The sequence below is a fragment of the Pristiophorus japonicus genome, chromosome 1 (genome assembly GCF_044704955.1).
Source record: "Pristiophorus japonicus isolate sPriJap1 chromosome 1, sPriJap1.hap1, whole genome shotgun sequence".
Lineage (NCBI taxonomy): Eukaryota > Metazoa > Chordata > Chondrichthyes > Pristiophoridae > Pristiophorus > Pristiophorus japonicus.
Window position 1 is genome coordinate 81,014,269 of NC_091977.1, and position 24,861 is coordinate 81,039,129.

Below are 24,861 nucleotides of genomic sequence, written 5' to 3' on the forward strand. Positions count from 1 at the left end.
TTCAGACTTCTTGTACGTGTAGAACTGATACCTCGCCATCAGAACGCTTTCCTTCGGGTTTAGATGCTCCTTGATCAGTGCGCACAACTCATCGTACGACTTGTCTGTGGGTTTCGCTGGAGCGAGCAGATTTTTCATGAGTCCATACGTTGATGCCCCGCAAACGGTGAGGAGGATCGCCCTTCGTTTGGCAGCGCTCGCTTCTCCTTCCAGCTCGTTGGCCACAAAGGTTTCATGAAGGTTTCCCAATCATCTCCCTCCGAAAATTTCTCCAGGATGCCCACAGTTCTCTGCATTGTTGAGGTGGGGTTCGTCATCTTTATCTCGTCGCCAGTTGTTATGTCTTGAATAAAGAGTCAGACGAGATACTGCAAGCTCAAAGTAAGGTGTGACCGTAGTCCTTTATTACAGATCTCAGAGTGCCTCTCCAGCCTGTGAGGCCTCCTTATATACAGGTGCTCCCAAGGGATTGTGGGATCCCTTGGGACTCCAGGGGATAAGCCCTCTGGTGGTTAGACATGGTATTTACAGGTTTACATACATAACAGGGGAGTAGGGTTTTTCTGGTCAAATTGGTCAATGGACTAACATGCAGAAAACATTTGGACCAAATGAAATTGCGGTTCACCAACAGCTACGAACAACCCGAAGAAGACAGCACCAACTTTGACCCTCCAACACACACACAAGTGGCAACCGACATCATGGTTGACCACGAAGCCGAACTCAACTGGGCTGCTGGGCAAGACCAGCTGCCCAGCAGCCCAGTGAAAAACTAACCAACTCACCCACACCCGCATTTGTACTGAGACGATCAACAACGGAGCAAAAAGCCCCAGATCGTCTCACCTTGTAAATAAGTGTATTATTAACTTTACGAGGGAGTGGTATTATATATTTAACCCCTTGCAACCTGTATCACACTACCACCAGAGGGCCTACTTGTTGGAGTCCCAAGGGATCCCAGCATCCTTTGGGAGCACCGTATATAAGCAGTCCACCCCGAGGTACCTGCACTCTGGAGTCTTATTAAAGGAGCTAAGGTCACACTTGCTCATTGTTCACAGTACTCAGTTTCATCCTTTATTATGAGTGTATCAATATCTAGGCGCCTCATAATTTTATACATCTCAATGAGGTCTACCCTCAGCCTCCTCTGTTCCAAAGAAAACAAACCCAGCCTATCCAATTTGTCCTCATAGCTAAGATTCTCCACTCCCAGCAACATCCTTGTAAATCTCCGCTGTACTCACTCCAATGCAATCACGTCCTTCCTGTAATGCAGTGAGCAAAACTGCACGCAGTACTCCAGCTGTGACCTAACCAGTGTTTTATACAATTCAAGCATATTATATTCTATGCCTCGGCTAATAAAGGCAAACATTCCGTATGCCTTCTTAACCACTTCATCTACCTGGCCTGCTACCTTCAGGGATCTGTGGACCTGCACTCCAAGGATCCTTTGTTCCTCTACACTTCTCAGTGTCCTACCATTTAATGTGGATTTCCTTTCCTTGTCAGCCCTCCCCAACTGCATTACCTCACACTTCTCTGGTTTAAATTCCATTTGCCACTGTTCTGCCCACCTGACCAGTTGATTGATATCTTCCTGCAATCCGCAGCTTTCTTCTTCATTATCAACCACACGGCCTATTTTTGTATCATCTGCAAACTTCTTAATCATACCCCATATATTCAAGGCTAGATCATTGATGTGTACCACAAAAAGTAAGGGACCTAGTACTGACCCCTGCGGAACCCCACTGGAAACATCCTTCCAGTCACAAAAACACCCATCAACCATTACCTTTTACTTCCTGCCTCTGAGCCAATTTTGGATCCAACTTGCCACTTTGCCATAGAAACATAGAAACATAGAAACATAGAAAATAGGTGCAGGAGTAGGCCATTCGGCCCTTCGAGCCTGCACCGCCATTCAATGAGTTCATGGCTGAACATGCAACTTCAGTACCCCATTCCTGCTTTCTCGCCATACCCCTTGATCCCCCTAGTAGTAAGGACTACATCTAATTCCTTTTTGAATATATTTAGTGAATTAATTGGCCTCAATAACTTTCTGTGGTAGAGAATTCCACAGGTTCACCACTCTCTGGGTGAAGAAGTTTCTCCTCATCTCGGTCCTAAATGGCTTACCCCTTATCCTTCGACTGTGACCCCTGGTTCTGGACTTCCCCAACATTGGGAACATTCTTCCTGCATCTAACCTGTCTAAACCCGTCAGAATTTTAAACGTTTCTGTGAGATCCCCTCTCATTCTTCTGAACTCCAGTGAATACAAGCCCAGTTGATCCAGTCTTTCTTGATATGTCAGTCCCGCCATCCCGGGGATCCCATGGGCATTTACTTTCATGACCAGTCTGCCATGTGGGACCTTATCAATCCTCCTGGTTACCTCCTTGAAAAATTTAATCAAGTTATTCAGACACGACCACCATATAATAAATCTGTGTTGACTGTCCCTGATTAATCCGTGTCTTTCTAAATGTAGATTTATTCTGTCCTTCAGGATTTTTCCAATAATTTTCCCACAACTGAGGTTAGGCTGACAGGTCTATATTTACTCGGTCTATCTCTTTCTCCCTTCTTAAACAATGGTACCACATTAGCACTCCTCCAATCCTCTGGCACCACACCTGAAGCCAGAGCGGATTGGAAGATGATGGTCAGAGCCTCTACTATTTCCTCTTTTGCCTCGCTTAACAGCCTGGGATACATTTCATCTGGGCCTGGGGACTTATCCACTTTCAAAGCTGCTAAACCCTTTAGCACCTCCTCTCTCACTGTGTTTATTTCATTTAATATTTCACACTCCTCCTCCTTGGTAGCAGTGTCTACATCGCCCCTCTCTTTTGTGAAAACAGACGCAAAGTATTCATTAAGAACCATACTCACATCTTCCGCCTCCACACACAGATTACCCTCATGGTCTCTGATAGGCCCTACCCTTTCTTTAGTCATTCTCTTGCTCTTAATATATTTGTAAAACATCTTTGGGTTTTCCTTGATTTTACTTGTGAAGAATTTTTCATGCTCTATCTTTGCTTTCCTAATATCCCTTTTAATTTCACCCCTGGACTTTCTATACTCCTCGAGAGATTCTGCAGTATATAGCCCTCGGTATCTGTCATAAGCTTCCCTTTATTTCTTTATCCTACCCTGTATGTCCCGAGACATCCAGGGGGTTCTAGATTTGTTAGTCTCACCCCTTTTCTTTCAAGGCACATATTTGGCCTGAACCCTGCAGATCTCCTCCTTGAATACCTCCCACTGCTCTGATACTGATTTACCTTCAAGTAGCTGTTTCCAGTCCACAATGGCTAAATCACCTCTCAGCTTAGCAAAGTTGGCTTTTCCCCAATTTCGAACTTTTTATTCCTGATCTATCCTTGTCCTTTTTCATAACTACCCTAAATCTAACTGAATTATGTTCACTAGTACCTAAAAGCTCTCCCACTGAAACCCCTTCCACCTGCCCAGCTTCATTCCCGAAAACTAAATCCAGTACCGCCCCCTCCCATGTTGGGCTTGCTACATGCTGGCTCAAAAAGTTCTCTTGAATGCATTTTAGGAATTCCGCACCCTCTATACCATTCACATTAATTTTGTGTCAGTTAATATTCGGATAGTTGAAATCCCCTACTATTACTACCCTATAGTTTTTGCACTTCTTAGAAATGTATCTACATATTTGCTCTTCTATCTCACTCTCACTGTTTGGGGGTCTATATTACACTCCCAGCAGTGTGATCACCCCGTTTTTGTTTTTCAAATGGACCCATACGGCCTCGTTTGATGATCCCTCTAACATATCATCCCTCCTCACAGTTGTAATAGTTTCTTTAATCAAAAGCACGACTGCCCCTCCCTTTAAACCCCCTCTCTATTCCATCTGTAAATTCTGTAACCAGGTTGAGCTGCCATACCTGCCCCTCTTTTAGTCATGTCTCTGTAATAGCTATAATATCATACTCCCAAATGTCTACCTGTGCTCTCAGCTCATCTGCCTTATTTGTTGCACTCCTTGTAGTGAAGTATATACCATTTAGTATAGCCAGACCGCCCTGTTGACTACTTTCTAGCCCTTGTTTCCTGTGTCCTTCAAATTCACTTTCTATCTTCGTGTTTTCCAATTCCAACTTTACTTCCCTCCCTACTGAATCTATTCTCAAGTTCCCATCCCCCTGCCAAGCTAATTTAAACCCTCCCCAACGGCACTAGCAACCCCCGCCCCCCCCCCCCCCCCCACCGGCCACAAGGATATTGGTCCCAGCTCTGTTGAGGTGCAACCCATCTGGCTTCTACAGGTCCCACCTCCCCCAGTAATGGTCCCAATGCCTCAGAAATCTGAAGCCCTCCCTCCTGCACCATCTCTCTATCCTCCTATTTCTGAATTCACCAGCTCATGGCATCGGGAGTAATCCAGAGATTTCTACCTTCGAAGTCCTGTTTTTTAAACTCTCTCCTAGCTCCCTAAACTCTGCCTGCATGACCTCATCCCTCTTTCTACCGATGTCATTGGTCCTGATATGAACCACAACTTCTGGCTGTTCACCCTCACCCCCAGAATGCCCTGCAGCCGCTCGGTGACATCTTTGACCCTGGCACCAGGGAGGCAACATACCATCCTGGAGTCATGTCTACAGCTGCAGAAACGCCTGTCTGCTCGCCTGACTATTGAATCACCTACCACTAAAGCTCTTCCATTCTTCTTATTTTTCTTTCTCCCACACCCCTGCCCCCCCTGTGTAGCTGAGCTACCCGTGGTGCCGTGAACTTGACTCTGGTTGCACTCCCCAGAGGCACCATCGCCCCCACCGGTCCTCAGAAGAGAATACCAGTTAGAGAGCGAGATGGGCTCAGGACTCCTGCACTACCTGCCTAGTCCTCCTCTTCTGTCTGCTGGTCACCCACTGCCTCTCTGCCTGTGCACTCTTAAGCTGCGGGGTGACCACCTCTGGAAACGTGCTATCCACGTAGCTCTAAGTGCTGAGATATGCCCACTGGTGATCGGATATCCAAAGAACCAGAAAAGGTTTTGCAGTTCAGATCAAAGGATCTCGCGGATTGCATTTGGCTGCAGGCTGCATTTTGGACACTGTCCCTCAAAAGTACATAAAGGGATAGACACTTGGGAAAATAATGAGAGAGAGGCAGAAACAGAAAGATATCTAAAGATGAGTCAGAGAGTAATGGATGATATGGTTGACACACCTGTGTAGGTGGGAAAGAGTTGTGCCCACATCATTCTTCAAGCCTTGCACAGGTAATTAAAAATAACACAGAAGTAAGAAAGAAGACAGCATAAACAAACCCATGCATGTATTATAGATTTAAGTAAATGCCATTGTCTCGGTATTAAACACAGCCAAGTAATCTGCAACTGAATTATCTTTTCTGTATAATGGATTCTGCAACATAAACTCAGCCCTTCATTGTTCATCGTCAATTAAACAGCAACATACAAAATGGTAAAAATGTATTTGTGTTATGCTAAAATCCTGAATTGCATTGGAAACAAATAATAAAGGCAAAACAAAAGCATCGTTTATACCAGAAGAATAGGGATGAAGGAGCATTTTGTTTTTTACTTCGTCTGTTTAACATAGCTGTTGAAATAATTAAGGCATTCTGTATCCTTCTCTTCACACTGGGCATGATCTGGGACAAGGTAGCATTTCTTCCACATTATTAGATTTCTTGTTACTAGGCTACAATTGGATGCGGCAGATAATATTACGAGATTCTCTGAATTGTGAATAGGAAGTTGTAGAAGGGTGCAAACATGCAGAATGAGTGCAAGGCAGTGTGAAAGATGTGTTCAGTATGCATTCTGATGGGCCCTGCCAGCTGGCTTGGCTTTGATGGAAGCAGTTTTCTCTTGTAATAGGACTCAGCTGTAACCTTTCACAAAGCAGTCCACTTCCAGCAAGTGTAGCATTTAATTCATTGTAATTTTGTGCTGAACATTGAGAACAGCTGCCTTTAGTCATGTGCAAAGATATGTTGTCTCTAAAGTTGATCAGCACTTTTTTCCATTCAAACATTTATACAGAGAATGCAGTATTTTCAATATGTAATTTTGTAATTGCCCATAATAATGTGATAAAATAAATTGACTTCACTTACACTGCAGTGTTTCTTTTCCCTGTGGGTTGAGCACTGAACAGAGCTGGAAAACTGATCTGGCCAAATTATTTGTGAGTACCCGAAAATGCACTTTAGTCAATTTAGATTACTTTAAGTTTTGATTCATTTGCCCCTCATTCATGCACAGAGTGGCAAAATGCCAGTTTTGATAGGCCCAAAACCATTTTCCAAGTTCCACCATCTTGGCTAACCAGCTGACATTAAAGGTTACATTGTTTTCCATACTTGGCAGCTAATGGGAGAATGACAAACTTTCACAGCCTCGGGGCAGCATTCTGTCTTTGCTTGATTGTTAGAAAAGTTGTACAAGCCTTCAGAGTTTAGTAGATGAATTACATGTGACAAAAAAACTAAAATTCTACAATTAGGTCAATTTATCTAATGCTTTGTTTTCTCTTTATAGGTTATTATGGTCAGTTGCAGACTTTCTACCCACCCCAGTATAGTGAAACTTCTCGAAATATACGCCAAGCTAGTCCTCGCAATATGGTGCCTCCATTTGAAGATTGCCTATTTCCCACAACTGTGGGACAAGCTGGATTTGATGCCTTCCACAGAGCATTGTCTGCTCATCCCAGTTTTCCAGGTGACTATCTATTTATTTTCATTCAATGCAAGAATACCACACTTCCACCCCCATTCCCTACTGGGCAATAAAAATGTAATTACATAAAAAAGACATTTCCAATCTACAGTGCCAGGACAGGTCCTTGTGACTGCAGTTGACCATCGGGAAATGCCCAGATCACTCTTGACGCTTCATTACTGGTGCTGAGTGGTTTAAACTGTTTCCTTAATGGGAAAAGAGGGAAATCAAAGACAGTCAACCTGAACCACTCCCTTCACCTCTAAGACTGTGGTTATGGAAAGGACATTGCCAGAGAATTTTGAGCAAGTCGCTTGCCCACTCTTGGGGGAGAATAATGCATGGTGTGCATTGAAGTGTTTAAAGAAGGGGGGAATTAAAGTTGAATACACTTCCATCAGTTACAAAATATGAATAGTCATTGATAATATGAATACAGTGCTCCTTATAGCAATTTTGATTTGAAAATTAGATGGTTGTCCAATAACTCTATAATTTTTCAATTGCAATGTTATAAATTTAATGATGCAAACTACAGATTACATTCTTAACAGCTGCGGCACATTTCACATATTTATTTTGAACTGAGAAACTTTTTTTCCCAAGTGTTTAAGTGGTCAAACTGAATAATCACTTCAACACCTGCTCAGGAGATATCAAAATCAGTCTAATGAAAATATTGCTGTTGTTTCACCCTTTATACTTCGTTAATTTTTCATTTTACAAAATCAGACTACAAGCCAAATGTGGCAAAAGCCATTAAACAGAGAACTAAAGATGATTGAAAGTGTATTAACAAAGTTGTAATATAAACAAGTGGTTCCAACCACATCAAGCTGGTTATATTTTCCATTTACTCCCTATGACGTTTTGGGATTTGTTTTTGACAATTTTCCACACAAAGGGATTTGGAAAAAGAGTTACTATTAAATTTTAGGTTTTTAAACCAACGTTGAGAGCTGCTCCCACTCTGCCATCCTAACTTTGTTGGAATTACGGTGCAAACTGCATTTACACACGCAAAATAGATTTCCACCGCTCGTCCAGTGAAATTGCAGTGGCGAATGGAATTCTGGCCCAAAGTGTTTTCACACAAGTTTAGGGGAAAAATGCACTAAATGAAAGATGGTTAAGATGCTAATGAATAGTCATTGAGGTTGTTTTCCCCAATAACTGTAAACAATAAGGAATTCAATAACATGTTTCGGTAAACACCTCACACCCATTATGTTAGGAAGTCTCTGGACCTGGGAGCTTGGCAGGGATCACTTTTTCAGGCTTTACCTTCTGGCTGTGAACATGGGCTGATAAAAGACAACGGGGACAAAATTGCCCCTTCGTGAAAAGCCTGGGCGTGGCGGGCAGATCGCGCCCCCCCACCCCCGGAATTGCCCCCAGGAGTCTGCAGGCAAAAACAGATTTGCACCGCACCCCGTACTTTTTGACCCGGGCAGGGGCGCACATGGCGATGACAGCATCACCGTGTGCGCAGACCCCTTATCGGCCCACGCTGACCCCTTTGCACCCCGCGGGATACGAGTTTGGCGTAGGGTGATGCCAATTACAGCTTTGCGGGGTGTGAAGCTGTCATGGCTGGAGCGCCCCGGCTGCGGGTAGGGCCTTGCACCACGGCCGCCATCTTTTTTTTGTTGGCCAAATTTGCAGTCGGCCCAACGGCGCCCCTTCTTGGGTGCCGGGCCACTGGTGGCCCTCCCTGGTGGCCCAGTCGGCGCCACGAAAGCAGCTGCAGAGTTCACAGTGGCCCTCCCCTTTAAAAGAAGGGTAGGGACGTTGTGACGTGTCACGCCCCGCTTCCGCCCCACTAACGCCCTGGCAGCGCCCCCTGATGCCATTCCTGCCTCCGATACAATCCCGCAACTTTTTCTCTTTCTAAGTGCCCAAATCAGCAAGATTTAGCAGTCCATCTCGCCAGGTGCTAAATCTTCACTTAATTCGAATTGTGCGCCCCAAATGGTGGCGCAGGGTAATTTAGCTCCCAAGACATAGGCAGTCAGTCTGGTTTTAAAACAGAAAGCTGCAAGGGAAAACTTTTGCAAGCTCAGCAAGAGAATGCAGGAGGGTAGTTAGGAGTTATTTTACTTTCGTCAAGCAAGATGGCCCGCTGATATGGGGAAGCCTAGCATGATCATTATTTTGTAATATTGCACAAAAACAATTTGTAATGATTAAATTAAGTCTGTCAGATGATGACTTGCTCTGCATATTCACTTGCTGTGAGATAAAGTAGCTTAACAATTCATATCTTGCCTCAGTTTACCATGTATTTTCTGTCCACCTTTGAAAATATTGGATAGATATGTGGCAGGAAATGAGAAATTGGGCGTATCCAATTCACGAAACGATGCTTTTGTTGCACCCCTGGGTTATGTTATCATATAATTAGATATTGCACAGTGTGAATCTATCCCAAATCTTAAAGAACTCTTCGGGAGTCCCACTGAACCCAAGCATGTAGTTTGTAACACTCATATTGCATTGAATCCCAATGTACTGAATCACTTCTATTTCACTCCCATTGTAAAGAATTCCAGTGCATTTAACTAATTTGTATTATATACACTTCTCGACAAAATGATTCAATATGGTGTTTTTATTCAACACTTTTTACGTTCATCACCATAAAAGCTAACCAACTGCAATATTCCACCTAAAGATGCCAGAATATTTTAGAAATCTAATCTGTTTTGTGTAAAATGTAACTTATTAATTTTCTATTTTGTTTAGGCTCTAGTGCTGCAAGATTAAATGGGCTGTGGTACAAGGGTTTGCCAACTGGCTATTTTTTATCTGAACGAGATAAAAATTCTGATGAAGCATAATCTTGACTCAAGCGGAACATTTCTTGGCAAACTAGTTATGCATTTATCAGAATTCAGTTGTACCAGAACAAGATTTGTGTTTGGACATAGGCCAGCAATATTTTTTCAGTTATAACTTTCACTCCTATTCAAATACCAATTCGATATATATATTTTGTTTTTTAAAATAATTGTAAATAAGCATAAACTCTATACACTAAGATTACAAAATATAAGCAATTGGCTATGCGCACATTCTTAATTTATAGGTAAAGTTTAAAATTGAACTTTAGAGCTGATGGGTTAAGTCTTCCAATTTGACCCATAATGGAGGCAGCAACAATGTGCTTCAAGCCCACAATTTGGTTAAAGGAAAGTCATGTTTAGACTTCCTTGGCTGCCTCAAGAGCCATAAGCAAGTGAGCTATTGGGATGTGTAACAACCTCTTTGGGGTTCCTGTCTGTTACTGGGTCTTAAAGGAGAAACGATTTGTAGAGTCATGATTTATCAAATGTTAGCATTAAGTACTGTAAGTTCATCTCGAGAGGAACAATTATCTTTGACACAATAGGCCACAGCCCCCTAAAAGCGTGCTTTAAAGTGAATAGAAGGAAGTACAAACCCATGTCAAGACACATAATAACTCACAATGACGTGGTTTCAAACATGCAAGAAAAGGAATACTAAGGTTGGTCCAAGTACCCCAACATTCTCTTACGACGGGGCACCAAAGTATGCATTGTACTCTTTCACTTCTCACACTATAGGGGCAATTGACAGTGATCAGGAGGAAGAGGCTGCAAAGGTAAGTCCAAAATTATTTTTGTGGGACCAGGAGGAGCAAAAGTGCTCCTCTGGGTTCCACAAGTATAATGTGAGCTGCTGCCACCCTAGGTGCTCGCTCCAGACCTACCTTCCTGTCAGCCCGCTCAGCCTCTGGGCTGCCTGAAATTGCACTGACCGAAGAGCTGCCAAGCTGCAGCAGTGTACTCTTTTGGGATATTCAGCTTGACAGTGCAGGTTAATGAAGCACCGCCCTCAAAACGGACCGGGCCTCCCGCCAGTGCTCTGCTGGCCAGCCACCCAATAATTAAATAGCCCCTACCTTTTGGGGGCCTCTTCCTGTTGACCGCCAGAATTTACTGAGTAGAATGTCTGCAGTGCATGCTCTGCAAAGTATGCCCTCAAATTGCATCGGTGTCCTATGTACATCATAGGAACCCAATTTTCATAGATTAATGAGGCTCCCACATTATTCAGGTGGGTGCCTGGGCTGACTCAAGAAGTCAGCACTCAACAGGCTCACTAAAAACCACGAACTGTTGGTTTCAATATTAAATAAGCAGCACAATGAGATGCGCATCTATTTCCAGCTCTTGCGTCGGCATTACAGGTAGTGAAGGTATAAACATCCAAAATTTCAGAAAGTATAAAAAGAATGTAGATGTACCTGAATTGCTGTCACTATGTGATAGGTCTGAACAGCCTAATTTGGAAAGTACAAGTTGATTTTTTATTTGTTTTTCAGGAATTAGGGGCTACTCTGTAGTTTGCACCCATTGGATAAACAAAAATGGTACTAGCCCTCAGCTTGGGTGGCGGATCATCCAACTTCCTCATCTCCACCCCATTGCTCACCTGACCATCCCTATGCCACGGAACATCACATAGAAACATAGAAACATAGAAAACATAGAAAATAGGTGCAGGAGCAGGCCATTCAGCCCTTCTAGCCTGCACCGCCATTCAATGAGTTCATGGCTGAACATGAAACTTCAGTAACCCCTTCCTGCTTTCTCGCCATACCCCTTGATCCCCCGAGTAGTAAGGACTTCATCTAACTCCCTTTTGAATATATTTAGTGAATTGGCCTCAACTACTTTCTGTGGTAGAGAAATAGAAACATCCTCCTCCTGGGCACAAAGTTGAAATGAGAGCCACCACAAAACACACATTCCAAACATAATTTATAAATTTATCAAATTCAAATCAAAAAAACAAAGTCAACTTGTAATGAATGTAATGGCTCAAAAGACTTGTTACTGTAAATTGTCTCAGATACAAACCTTATCCAACTTTATTCGTGCCCAAAGTAACTCGCGTGACATGGTACCCGTGCTTATGTACCAGTGACTGCCGACAGTGGCGCCCCCTGGTGTCTGGTGACCCCAAGCATATATACATAACAACATCCCCTTTCTAGATCTTAATATCAATCTTTTTACAAATTAAGACGGTCTGGGACTTTCCACTCACAAGTTGATCATCTCAGTTCAACTTCAGTTCTAGGCGAGCGTTCAGAGTCAGTTGTGACTGAAGGCTGAGTAACCAAACTGATGGGAGTGGTAATGACCACATCAGAGACAGGAGGTCCAGTTTCAATAATGACAGCAAAGTCCTCTGATGAATGAACATTGGTTGGTTGGTCACTGACTACATCTTCCTCAAGCGGTTCCAGTTCATCCGTGTGCCAGAGTTTTATCTGATCAACATGTTTCCTGCATGTTTGCCCATTCTTGAGCACGACAATAAACATCCTATTACCCTCCTTGGCTGTAACAGTACCGGCGATCCACTTTGGACCTTGACCATAGTGCAGTACATAAACCGGATCGTTGACAGAGATGTCACGTGACACAGCAGCATGATCATGATACCATTGCTGAGTCTGACATCTGTTTTCAACATGATCATTCAAATCGGGATGAACAAGAGAGAGCTTGGTCTTGAGACTTCTCTTCATCAGTAGTTCAGCAGAGGAGACCCCAGTAAGCGTATGAGGTCTGGTCCTGTAACTGATCAGTATACAGGACAAGCGAGTCTGCAGTGAACCTTGATTTACACGTTTCATACTCTGCTTGATCGTTTGAACAGCACGCTCTGCTTCACCATTCAAAGTAGGTTTGAATGGGGCTGACCTCACATGTTTAATACCATTGAGTTTCATGAACTCTTGAAACTCCAGACTTGTGAAGCAAGATCCGTTGTCGCTCACAACAATGTCAGGTAAACCATGAATAGCAAACATGACACGAAGTCTCTCAATAGTAACTGTAAACATACTGGATGACATAATAATACACTCTATCCACTTTGAATATGCATCCACCACAACAAAAAACATCTTTCCCAGGAAAGGGCCCACAAATCGATGTGGATCCTCGACCATGGTTAAGATGGCCACGACCAAAGACTCAGTGGAGATTCCGCTGGTACTTTACTTAGCTGCATGGAATTATTGCACTGATGCACACATGATTCCAGATCAGAATCAATTCCAGGCCACCATAGATGAGCCCTAGCAATGGCTTTTATCATGACATTACCAGGATGAGTGCTATGTAGTTCACATACAAATTTTTCTCTACCTTTCTTAGGCATAACAACACGATTATCCCACAGTAAACAATCTGACTGAATGGACAGTTCATCTTTGCGACGGTTGTAAGGTTTGGTCTCATCACACATTTCCATAGGTATTGCAGACCAATCACCACTGAGGACACAACGTTCACAACCGATAAAATAGGGTCATGGCTGGCCCAGATCCTAACTTGTTGAGCAGTGACAGGTGTTCCTTCACTCTCAAAAGCATCTATTACTAACAGTAGATCTACAGGTTGAGGCGTCTCCACCTCAGGTGTGGGCAATGGCAGAAGACTCAGTGCATCGACACAATTCTTAGTGCCAGGTCTATAACGAATAATGTAATCATAGGCAGACAATGTCAACGCCCATCTCTGGATACGGGACGATGCATTGGTATTAATCCCTTTGTTTTCCAAAAACAATTAAATGAGTGGCTTGTGATCCGTTTCAAGTTCAAAACGAAGACCAAACAGGTACTGATGCATCTTTTTGACCCCATAAACACAGGCCAAAGCTTCTTCTTCTACCATGTTGTAAGTTCTTTCTGCCTTTGGCAAACTTCTTGAAGCATATGCAACAGGTTATCGCTTACCTGACTCATTTGCTTGTTGGAGTACAACACAGCCAACCCCATATGATGAAGCATCACAGGCCAATGCAAGACGCTTACACAGATCATAATGAACAAGCAACTTGTTTGAACAGAGCAGATTCTTAGCTTTCTCAAAGGCTGTATCTTGAAACACACCCCAGACCCAGTTGCCGCCTTTTCTGAGTGGCTGCAACAAAGTGCTCAATCGGTAAGAAATTACCAAAGTAGTTGAGTAGCCCATAAATGAACGCAGCTCCGTCACATTCTGAGGCCTGGGTGCATTTTTGAAGGCCTTGGTTTTCGAAACAGTAGGCCTGATGCCATCAGCAGAAATCTTCCTCCCCAGAAATTCAACTTCAGGTGCCATGAAGACATACTTTGAATATTTCAGCCTGAGTCCCACTTTGTCCAGACTTCTTCAAGACTTCTTGATGTAAGACTTCTTCAAGATTGTTCAGATGTTCAGTAGTTTCGCGACCTGTGACCATAATGTCATCTTGAAACATGACAGTTCTAGGAACTGTAGACTCTCCATATTCCTCTGAAATATGGCTGCAGCCAAACGAATTCTAAAAGGACACCTGTTGTAGACAAACAGTCCTTTATGGGTGTTGATGCAGGTGAGTTTCTTCAAAGTGTCGACAAGCTCCTGTGTCATATAGGCTGACGTCAGATCCAGTTTCGTGAACGACTTTCCACCAGCTAGCATAGCGAACAGCCTTCGGTAATGGGTACTGATCCTGTTTCGAAAATCGGTTAACTGTAACCTAGTAGTCTCCACAAATCCTGACAGTGACATCACTCTTTAACACAGGAACAGTAGGACTGGCCCACTCGTTAAATTCGACCGGTGATATGACTCCTTCACGTTGGAGTCTGTCAAGCTTAATTTCAACCTTCTCCCTCATCATGTAGGGAACAGACCGAGCCTTATGATAGACAGGCCTTGCATCAGAATCCAGGTGAATTCAGTAAAATCGCTCCAGTAAAATTACCAATGCCCGGTTCAAACAAACAAGGAAACTTCTTCAATACTTGAGTACACGAAGTGTCATCCACTGATGACAACGCTTTGATGATATTCCAATTCCACTAGATTTTCTCAAGCTAATTCCTGCCAAACAGCGTTGTACCATTACCTGAGACAATCCATAACGGTAGATCATGAACCACATCATCATATGACACCTTGACTACTACATTGCCAATTACCGGTATGAGTTCCTTAGTGTAAGTACACAACTTGGCATTGACTGGACTCAGCTTAGGCTTCACAGCCTCAGTATCCCACAGCTTGTCAAATGTCCTTTGGCTCATTATCGACTGACTCGCACCCGTGTCCAGCTCCATTGATACAGGCATGCCATTCAGCATCACATTAACGATTATCGGGTGGTTCCTTCCCAAGAACGAATACAGACCATACACTTGCTCCTCGGATTGTGTATCCAGGCTAGCACTGGACTGGGGGTCATCATCAGCAATGTGATGAGCCCATTGTACATGCGAAGCTTCTTAAGTTACCTCGCCACCGAATGTAATGAGTCAAAAGACTTGATACTGTAAACTGCCTCAGGTGTAAACCTGATCCAACTTTATTCATGCCCAAAGTAACCCGCATGACATGATACCCGCGCTTATGTACCAGTGACCACACATGCACGCGTACAACCCGATGGCTTGCGACAGTGGCGCCCCCTGGTGTCTGGTAACCCCAAGCATAAATACATAACACAACTAATCACCCTTATGTATTCCCTTAGTATCTGTCTTTCGTGTGCTTTTTCCCAATCTAGTGCTCCTACGAAGTGTCCCCCAGTGGCTGTAGCATGGCTGGTGGAAGGCTGCTGATTTTCAGGCCGGAATATGACTGGCACTGACATAATGGGATCGGAGGCAGATCAGCTGTGAAATTTGAAACGATTGACAACGGGTCGGGACCCCGCTGTCAACCCGTCTCCACAGTAGTCTCCCAGGTGTTGGGTCTGTCAGCGCTGATCAGTCCTGACACCAAGCTACAGGGGTGGCAATTTAGATTATTAAGAGCTTCTTAAAAACTATTTTAAGCTCACTTTAGATTTTAAGAGTTTGCCAACTGCTTCCCTGCTGCTCAGGGATCACTTCGGGTAAGGAGATCAGGTATTGTGTCAGCATGGCATGATTTCATAACTTGACAGCAGCAAGTGGTCTATATAAGCTCCCATTTCATAGGTGTTCACTTTCCAAGATTAGAAGCTGTTACTTACTGCATTTGGAAATTGAGCATTTTGCAGCAAGCAAGTGTTTAGAGCAATCTCTCTATCCAGCGTCACCTCATTGGAACAACACCTCTCACCATTGACGGATTGCTTCTGTCATCTCAACCTCACCTGCCATCTATTCTATTAGCATCGGTGCCCTTGAAAACAATCTCACCTTAATCTGCAGAATCCCACTATGATCAGCCCCGACACCACCAGCATCAACAACACCAACCTTCTCCGCAATCAACTGATGCTGCACAGGGCACAGGCCATCAGCCGACCACATTGCTGCCTGGGACCCCAAGGATGGCCTCACCATTGGCCAGATTTACTTCACTTGACACTGTACACCCTGGCTGCCACATGTCTCAGCATTCCCAGCCATCTACTGGACTGCTGTGATACCTTGCAAGACTCTTTCGACACTCATAAACCCAGCCATGATGGCAGCAGTCTGTGCTTACGTGGCAGCAAACAGAGACTGCAGGAGAGCAGTCTGCCCTTCCATTGCAGCATTGAGAGGTTGAGTCGCTTTCGCTGCAATGGAAGCTGAGACCTCCCATGACACTCAGTCTCATGTTTGGGTACACACGTTCTCTCCTGGAGTCACCCATCATTTCAATCCTGGAATTCATGTGCTCCAAGCACTGTGCAAAACCTAGTGCAATATTGGAGCCGGACTCCTCCATGCTCCTTGACATGGACGAGAGACTCTCTGGTAGGCTTGCCATTGCACAAAGTATTTCTGCGTGCAAGCCCATCACCATTCTTCTGAAGGCCACCCAATCAAGCTCATGATCTGAGTCCTGTGGAGCAGAACTTGTGCATGAACTAGCGCTCCAGGGAGCTGGCTCCCGAGCTATCCTTTCTGTCCTGGCTGCAGCCCACTTGTGCCCGGTGATTCACCACGTGCAGATCCCACCTCGGTACTACCATGTAAAATACAAACAGTGCCATTTTCTGAGATGGCATCTGAGTGTCTGATGCAGTGCCGATGTGTCGTCGTCTTCTCCTCCATCACTCTCTTCTAGAACTTAAGGGACAGGCTGGCCCGATTGGAGTTCTTGGGCATCTGAAAGGAGAAAGGCACAAGGGTCAGGTTGTGTTGAGGAGATTGGGGGAAAGCAAGATATCCATGCATAGACCATCCGCAGCTTGTAAGTGAGAAGAGATTGTGAGATGAGGGGGAAGTGGGCTGTGAGAAGAAGGGTTAGGTATGAGCATACCACCATCGTTGGCAATGGTTCTGAGAGAGGGGGGAAGGGGTGAGAGCAGAGGTGCGGGAAATAGAACAGACACGGTCGAGGGCCATGTTAACCACGGTGGAGGGGAATGCTCGGTTGAGGAAAAAGGAAGACATCAGAGGCATTAGTGTGGAAGATGGCGTCGTCACAGCAGATGCAACAGAAAATTTGGGAGAATGGAATGGAGTCCTTACAAGATGTAGAGTGAGATCTCTGAACTTCTTTTGCAGTTGAGCCCATATCCTTATGGAGTTACTGTGCACAGTGACACAAGTTGTCACCTTTACTTTGGAAAACTCTTCTATGGGGACTGTGGCCTTGGGTGCCCTCGTGAGACAAACTCGCTCCCAACAGTCAGCAGCTCAGAGAGTTTTGGGATTCTTAATAAATGCTTTCAGACTGTTCCATCTTCTATATCATTGCAACAAACCCTTCCCCTTTTAAGATTCTTGTAAACCCACCAACAAGCTGATCATCTTCCAACAAAGTCATGGCCTTTTAGAACAGACACTACACATGCTTGGAGCTCATTTGCTGAATGCTACTGAAGCCTCGTGGCGTCATGGTTGTCATTATATGATTGGTGACCACATGGTGGATTTGTGGAGGGCAGTCATCAGCCAGGTGTAGAGCAGATAACCCTTCTCGCCCAGCAGCCACCCTCAGGTTCGACGTGGTGACTAGAAGACTGCTGGCACAGCGGACTGGTGCAGGATGAAGGCATCATGACTGTTGCTAGGATACCAGGCATTCACCATCATGATGTGCTGGGTGCGGTCGCACACAAATTGCACATTAAATGAGCGGTAGTCTTTGCAGTTATGGAAAACTGCGTACAGTTTTGGTCTCCGTATTTAAGAAAGGATATATTTGCATTGGAGGCTGTTCAGAGAAGGTTCACTAGGTTGATTCCGGAGATGAGGGGGTTGGCTTATGAGGATAGGTTGAGTAGATTGGGCCTATACACACTGGAGTTCAGAAGAATGAGAGGTGATCTTATTGAAACATATAAGATAATGAGGGGGCTTTACAAGGTGTATGCGGAGAGGATATTTCCACTCATAGGGGAAACTAAAACTAGGGGACATAATCTTAGAATAAGGGGCCACCCATTTAAAACTGAGATGAGGAGAAATGTCTTCATTTTTAAGTGATAAGGAGTAAAGGGTTATGGGCAGCGGGTTGCACCTGCGAACACAAAGTTCCAGGTCTGCATCTATCCCTAGCCACCAAACGTGTGACCTGGCAATTGCCTTCATCATGACAATGCCCGGATGCTCATTGTGAAGTTCCCTGATAAACACCTCTCTGCCCCTCTGGGGCATGACGACTCGGTTTCCCCACAGTAGGCAATCGGCCTGAATCGAGAGTTCATCCTTGCGCCTATGAAATGGTTTCAATTCCTCAGGGCATACCACGTACGTGGCTGCCCAGTCCCCATTCAGGTCACATTTCTTAACTAAAGACAGTAGCGGGTCTTTAATTGTCCAGACTTTAATCTGACGGGCTGTCACAGGTGAGCCTTCGCTTTCGAAAGCTTCAACAGCCATGACCATCTCAGCATCATGCTCAGCTGCCCCCTCAGTGCTGAGTGCATCGGCGAAGTTTTCAGTGCCCGGTCTGTGCCGAATTGTGTAGTCATAGGCGGCTAACGTAAGTGACCACCTCTGTATGCGGGCCGATGCATTCACATTTATGGCCTTGTTGTCAGCCAAAAGGGACGTTTGGTGTTTGTGCGCTATCTCCAGCTCAACATAAGAATATAAGAACATAAGAATTAGGAACAGGAGTAGGCCATCTAGCCCCTCGAGCCTGCTCCGCCATTCAAAAAGATCATGGCTGATCTGGCCGTGGACTCAGCTCCACTTACATGCCCGCCCCCCATAACCCTTAATTCCTTTATTGGTTAAAAATCTATCTATCTGTGATTTGAATACATTCAATGAGCTAGCCTCAACTGCTTCCTTGGGCAGAGCGTTCCACAGATTCACAACCCTCTCGGAGAAGAAATTCCTTCTCAACTCAGTTTTAAATTGGCTCCCCCGTATTTTGAGGCTGTGCCCCCTAGTTCTAGTCTCCCCGACCAGTGGAAACAACCTCTCTGCCTCGATCTTGTCTATCCCTTTCATTATTTTAAATGTTTCTATAAGATCACCCCTCATCCTTCTGAACTCCAACGAGTAAAGACCCAGTCTACTCAATCTATCATCATAAGGTAACCTCCTCATCTCCGGAATCAACCTAGTGAATCATCTCTGTACCGCCTCTAAGGCTAGTATATCCTTCCTTACGTAAGGTGACCAAAACTGCACACAGTACTCCAGGTGCGGCCTCACCAATACCCTGTACAGTTGCAGCAGAACCTCCCTGCTTTTGTACTCCATCCCTCTCGCAATAAAGGCCAACATTCCATTTGCCTTCCTGATTACCTGCTGCACCTGCAAACTAACTTTTTGGGATTCATGCACAAGGACCCCCAGGTCCCTCTGCACCGCAGCATGTTGTAATTTCTCCCCATTCAAATAATATTCCCTTTTCCAAGGTGGATGACCTCACATTTTCCAACATTTTATTCCATCTGCCAAACCTTAGCCCATTCGCTTACCCTATCTAAATCTCTTTGCAGCCTCTCTCTGTCCTCTACACAACCCACTTTCCCACTAATCTTTGTGTCATCTGCAAATTTTGTTGCACTACACTCTGTCCCCTCTTCCAGGTCATCTATGTATATTGTAAACAGTTGTGGTCCCAGCACCGATCCCTGTGGCACACCACTAACCACCGATTTCCAACCCGAAAGGGACCCATTTATCCCGACTCTCTGCTTTCTGTTAGCCAGTCAATTCTCGATCCATGCTAATACATTTCCTCTGACTCCGCATACCTTTATCTTCTGCAGTAACCTTTTGTGTGGCACCTTATCGAATGCCTTTTGGAAATCTAAATACACCACATCCATCGGTACACCTCTATCCACCATGCTCGTTATAGCCTCAAAGAATTCCAGTAAATTAGTAAAACATGATTTCCCCTTCATGAATCCATGTTGCGTCTGCTTGATTGCACTAGTCCTATCTAGATGTCCCGCTATTTCTTCCTTAATGATAGCTTCAAGCATTTTCCCCACTACAGATGTTAAACTAACCGGCCATAGTTACCTGCCTTTTGTCTACCCCCTTTTTTAAACAGAGGCGTTACATTAGCTGCTTTCCAATCCGCTGGTACCTCCCCAGAGTCCAGAGAATTTTGGTAGATTATAACAAATGCATCTGCTATAACTTCCACCATCTCTTTTAATACCCTGGGATGCATTTCATCAGGACCAGGGGACTTGTCTACCTTGAGTCCCATTAGCCTGTCCAGCACTACCTCCCTAGTGATAGTGATTGTCTCAAGGTCCTCCCTTCCCACATTCCCGTGACCAGCAATTTTTGGCATGGTTTTTGTGTCTTCCACTGTGAAGACTGAAGCAAAATAATTGTTTAAGGTTTCAGCCATTTCCACATTTCCCATTATTAAATCCCCCTTCTCATCTTCTAAGGGACCAACATTTACTTTAGTCACTCTCTTCCGTTTTATATATCGGTAAAAGCTTTTACTATCCATTTTTATGTTTTGCGCAAGTTTACCTTCGTAATCTATCTTTCCTTTCTTTATTGCTTTCTTAGTCATTCTTTGCTGTCGTTTAAAATTTTCCCAATCTTCTAGTTTCCCACTAACCTTGGCCACCTTATACGCATTGGACACTCTCCTTTATTTCCTTGGTTATCCACGGCTGGTTATCCCTTCTCTTACCGCCCTTCTTTTTCACTGGAATATATTTTTGTTGAGCACTATGAAAGAGCTCCTTAAAAGTCCTCCACTGTTCCTCAATTGTGCCACCGTTTAGTCTGTGTTCCCAGTCTACTTTAGCTAACTCTGCCCTCATCCCACTGTCGTCCCCTTTGTTTAAGCATAGTACGCTCGTTTGAGACACTACTTCCTCACCCTCAATCTGTATTACAAATTCAACCATACTGTGATCACTCATTCCGAGAGGATCTTTTACTAGGAGATCGTTTATTATTCCTGTCTCATTACACAGGACCAGATCTAAGATAGCTTGCTCCCTTGTAGGTTCTGTAACATACTGTTCTAAGAAACAATCCCGTATGTATTCTATGAATTCCTCCTCCAGGCTACCCCGTGCGATTTGATTTGACCAATCGATATGTAGGTTAAAATCCCCCATGATTACTGCTGTTCCTTTTTCACATGCCTCCATTATTCCCTTGATTATTGTCCGCCCCACCGTGAAGTTATTATTTGGGGGCCTATAAACTACGCCCACCAGTGACTTTTTCCCCTTACTATCTCTAATCTCCACCCACAATAATTCAACATTTTGTTCATTAGAGACAATATCATCTCTCACAACTGCCCTGATATCATCCTTTATTAACAGAGCTACCCCACCTCCTTTCCCTTCTTGTCTATCCTTCCGAATTGTCAGATACCCCTGTACGTTTAATTCCCAGTCTTGGCCACCCTGCAACCACGTTTCTGTAATGGCCATCAAATCATACCCATTTGTAATGATTTGTGCCGTCAACTCATTTACTTTATTTTGAATGCTGTGTGCGTTTAGGTAGAGTGTTTTAATACTAGTTTTTAAACCATAATTTTTAGTTTTGACCCCTCCTGCAGCCCCTTTATATTCATACATATTGTCCCTTCCTATCACCTTGTGGTTTACACTTACCCCAGTGCTACTCTGCTCTGTTGCCTCCTGCCTTTTGCATTCTTTCTTGGGGTCCTGTTCATCTGCGCTCTCATCCACTCTAACTAGCTGAGAGCCCTCTCCTGGGTTCCGAATACTCCTCGCATTGAGGCACCGAGCTTTCAGGCTTGCCTTTTTATTACACTTTGACCCTTTAGAATTTTGCTGCCCACTGGCCCTTTTTGTTTTTTGCCTTGGGTTTCTCTGCCCTCCACTTTTATTCATCTCCTTTCTGTCTTTTGCTTCTGTCTCCATTTTGTTTCCCTCTGTCTCCATGCATTGGTTCCCATCCCCCTGCCATATTAGTTTAACTCCTCCCCAACAGCACTAGCAAACACTCCCCCTAGGACATTGGTTCCGGTCCTTCCTAGGTGCAGACCATCCGGTTTGTACTGGTCCCACCTCCCCCAGAACCGGTTCCAATGCCCCAGATATTTGAATCCCTCCCTGCTGCACCACTGCTCAAGCCACATATTCATTTGAGCTATCCTGCGATTCCTACTCTGAATAGCACGTGGCACTAGTAGCAATCCCAAGATTAATACTTTTTTACAAATTTCCTGCCAAACAGGTACTGGTGCATTTTTTTTTACTGCATATACACATGCTAGCGCTTCCTTTGCTACCATCCCATAGCTCCTTTCTGCCCGGACAGACTTCTGGAGGCATAAGCTACCGGCTGTAACTGACCATTGGCATTCACATGCTGCAACACACACCCGACCCCATAGGACGACGCATCACACGTTAAAACTAGTTTCTTGCACGGTTCATATAACGTTAACAGTTTGCTGGAGCACGCAATTTGTTATGCTCCATCAAAAGCCCTTTCCTGGCTGTCCCCCCCAGACCCAATCATGACCTTTGTGTAGGAGCACGTGTAGCAGCTCTAACAGTGTGCTCAATTTGGGAATAAATTTGCCAAAATAGTTCAGGAGCCCCAGTAATGAACGCAGCTCCGTCGTGTTACGGGGTCTGGGTGCTCTCTGGATCGCTTCCATTTAGGACGCAGTAGGTCTGATCCCGTCTGCTGCTCCCCTCCTCCCCAGGAATTGTACCACTGGAGCTAAGAAGACGCACTTCGCCTTTTTCAGTCGCAGCCCTACCCATTCCAGTCTGCGTAGCACCTCCTCCAGGTTGTGGAGGTGTTCTTCAGTATCGCGACCCTTGATGAGGATGTCGTCTTGAAAAACCACCGTCCTTGGAATCAACTTGAGGAGGCTTTCCATATTTCACTGATAGATTGCGGCGGCTGAACAAATCACGAACGGACATCTGTTATACTCAAACAACCCCTTGTGTGTCGTGATGGTGGTCAGCTTCTTCGACTCACTCGCCAGCTCCTGGGTCATGTAAGCTGAGGTCAGGTCCAATTTTGAAAAAGGTTTGCCACCAGATAGCGTCGCAAAGAGGTCCTCCGCTCTCGGTAGCGGGTACTGGTCTTAAAGTGACACCCGATTGATGGTGGTCTTGTAATCACCACATATCCTGACCGACCCATCTGCCTTGAGCACCGGCACGATCGGGCTCGCCCAGTCACTGAATTCGACTGGCGAGATGATGCCTTTCCTCAGCAGGCGGTCCAATTCGCATTCTATCTTTTCCCGCATCATGTACAGCACCGCTCTGGCCTTGTGGTATACTGGCCTGGCTTTCGGGTTTTTGTGAATCACTACCTTGGTCCGCATGAAAGTGCCAATGCCAGATTGAAATAATGAGTCAAATTTGTCCAGGACCTGTGAGCATGATACTCGCTGCACAGAAGAAATTGCTTTGACGTCGCCCCATTTCCAGTTCATGACAGCAAGCCAACTCCTCCCCAGTAGTGCGGGACCATCCCCCAGGACAATCCAGAGTGGCAACCTGTTCTCCAATCTTTGTGGGTCACGACTACCGTAGCGCTGCCTAGCACCGGAATGGTCTCCTTTGTATATGTCCGCAGCAGTGCGTCAATCGGCAATAATTTTGGCCTCCTGGCCTTGGACACCCACAACCTTTCGAACTGTTTGATGCTCATCAGGGATTGGCTGGCCCCCGTGTCCAGCTCCATCAATACTGGGATGCCATTGAGGAGCACTTTCATCATTATCGGTGGAGTCCTGGTATATGAACTGTCTATGTGCTCCACATGAACTCGCTGAACTTCAGCTTCCAGCGATTTCCCCCAGTATTCATTTGGCCTCGTAGGGCTTACATCAGGCCCGTCCTCCTCGTACATCAACCTGGCTGCAGGCTTCCTGCACATACGCGCCAAGTGACCGCTGACGTTGCAGTTTCTGCAGATATATTGCTGATACCTGCAAGCTCTGGCTTGGTGTTTGCCCCCATACCTTCAGCATGAGCTAGAAGCCCTATTGTTGGAAACAAAAGGTCCATTACCAGTCGATCGTCTCTGACTGTCTCTGTAACTGTCCTTAAACGTACCATTAACAGGTGTTGATGGTCCCAATACTGGCCGCATTGTCCATTGCGGTGGCATGAATCGCCGTTCAGCTCGCCATTGCCTCTGTTGAATTTCCCCTTTGGGTTCGACTACATGCTGGGGCATGTCCAATGACCCTTGTCTGCCTGGAGAACTGTGTACCGCGTTAACAGTGTTGACTCCCTGGTCGTTTGCCGCATTTGAGCCAAGATTTTTACCATAAATCATTCTGGTCTCTTCCTCCCCTGCGATAATTGTCTGGGCTATCAGAGCTGCCGCTTCCAAGGTCAAGTCTTTGGTCTCAATCAGTTTCCTGAAAACCCCAGCGTGCCCGATGCCCTCAATAAAAAAGTCTCGCAGCATCTTTGCTCTGCATACATCTGGGAACTTAAATAGGCTCGCCAGTCGCCTGAGATCTGCCACAAAGTCTGGAACGCTTTGCCCTTCTCGCCGCCGGTGCGTGTAAAACCGGTGTCTCACCAATTGCATGCTGCTCGCCGGTTTAAGGTGTTCTGTTCCCCGATCAACTTACTGAGCTCTTCGAACATCTTGTCCGCCGGCTTCTCTGGCGCTAGAAGGTCCTTCATCAGGGAGTGCGTTCTGGATCCACAAACCGTCAAGAGATGAGCCCTGCATTTTTCGGCCGAATCCTGTCCCA

The 24,861-nt window shown here is 45.1% G+C and overlaps 1 protein-coding gene across 2 annotated transcripts in view; it reads left to right on the top strand.

Moving 5' to 3' along the window:
* The window catches only part of glis3 (GLIS family zinc finger 3), a 938,847-nt gene that overhangs the window by 884,612 nt on the left and 29,374 nt on the right, over positions 1 to 24,861 (top strand). For both annotated transcript variants that reach the window (XM_070857596.1, XM_070857680.1), the window contains one exon: positions 6,572 to 6,754. In XM_070857596.1, coding sequence (XP_070713697.1) covers positions 6,572 to 6,754 — 183 coding nt within the window. The remainder of the gene's footprint in view (positions 1 to 6,571; positions 6,755 to 24,861) is intronic.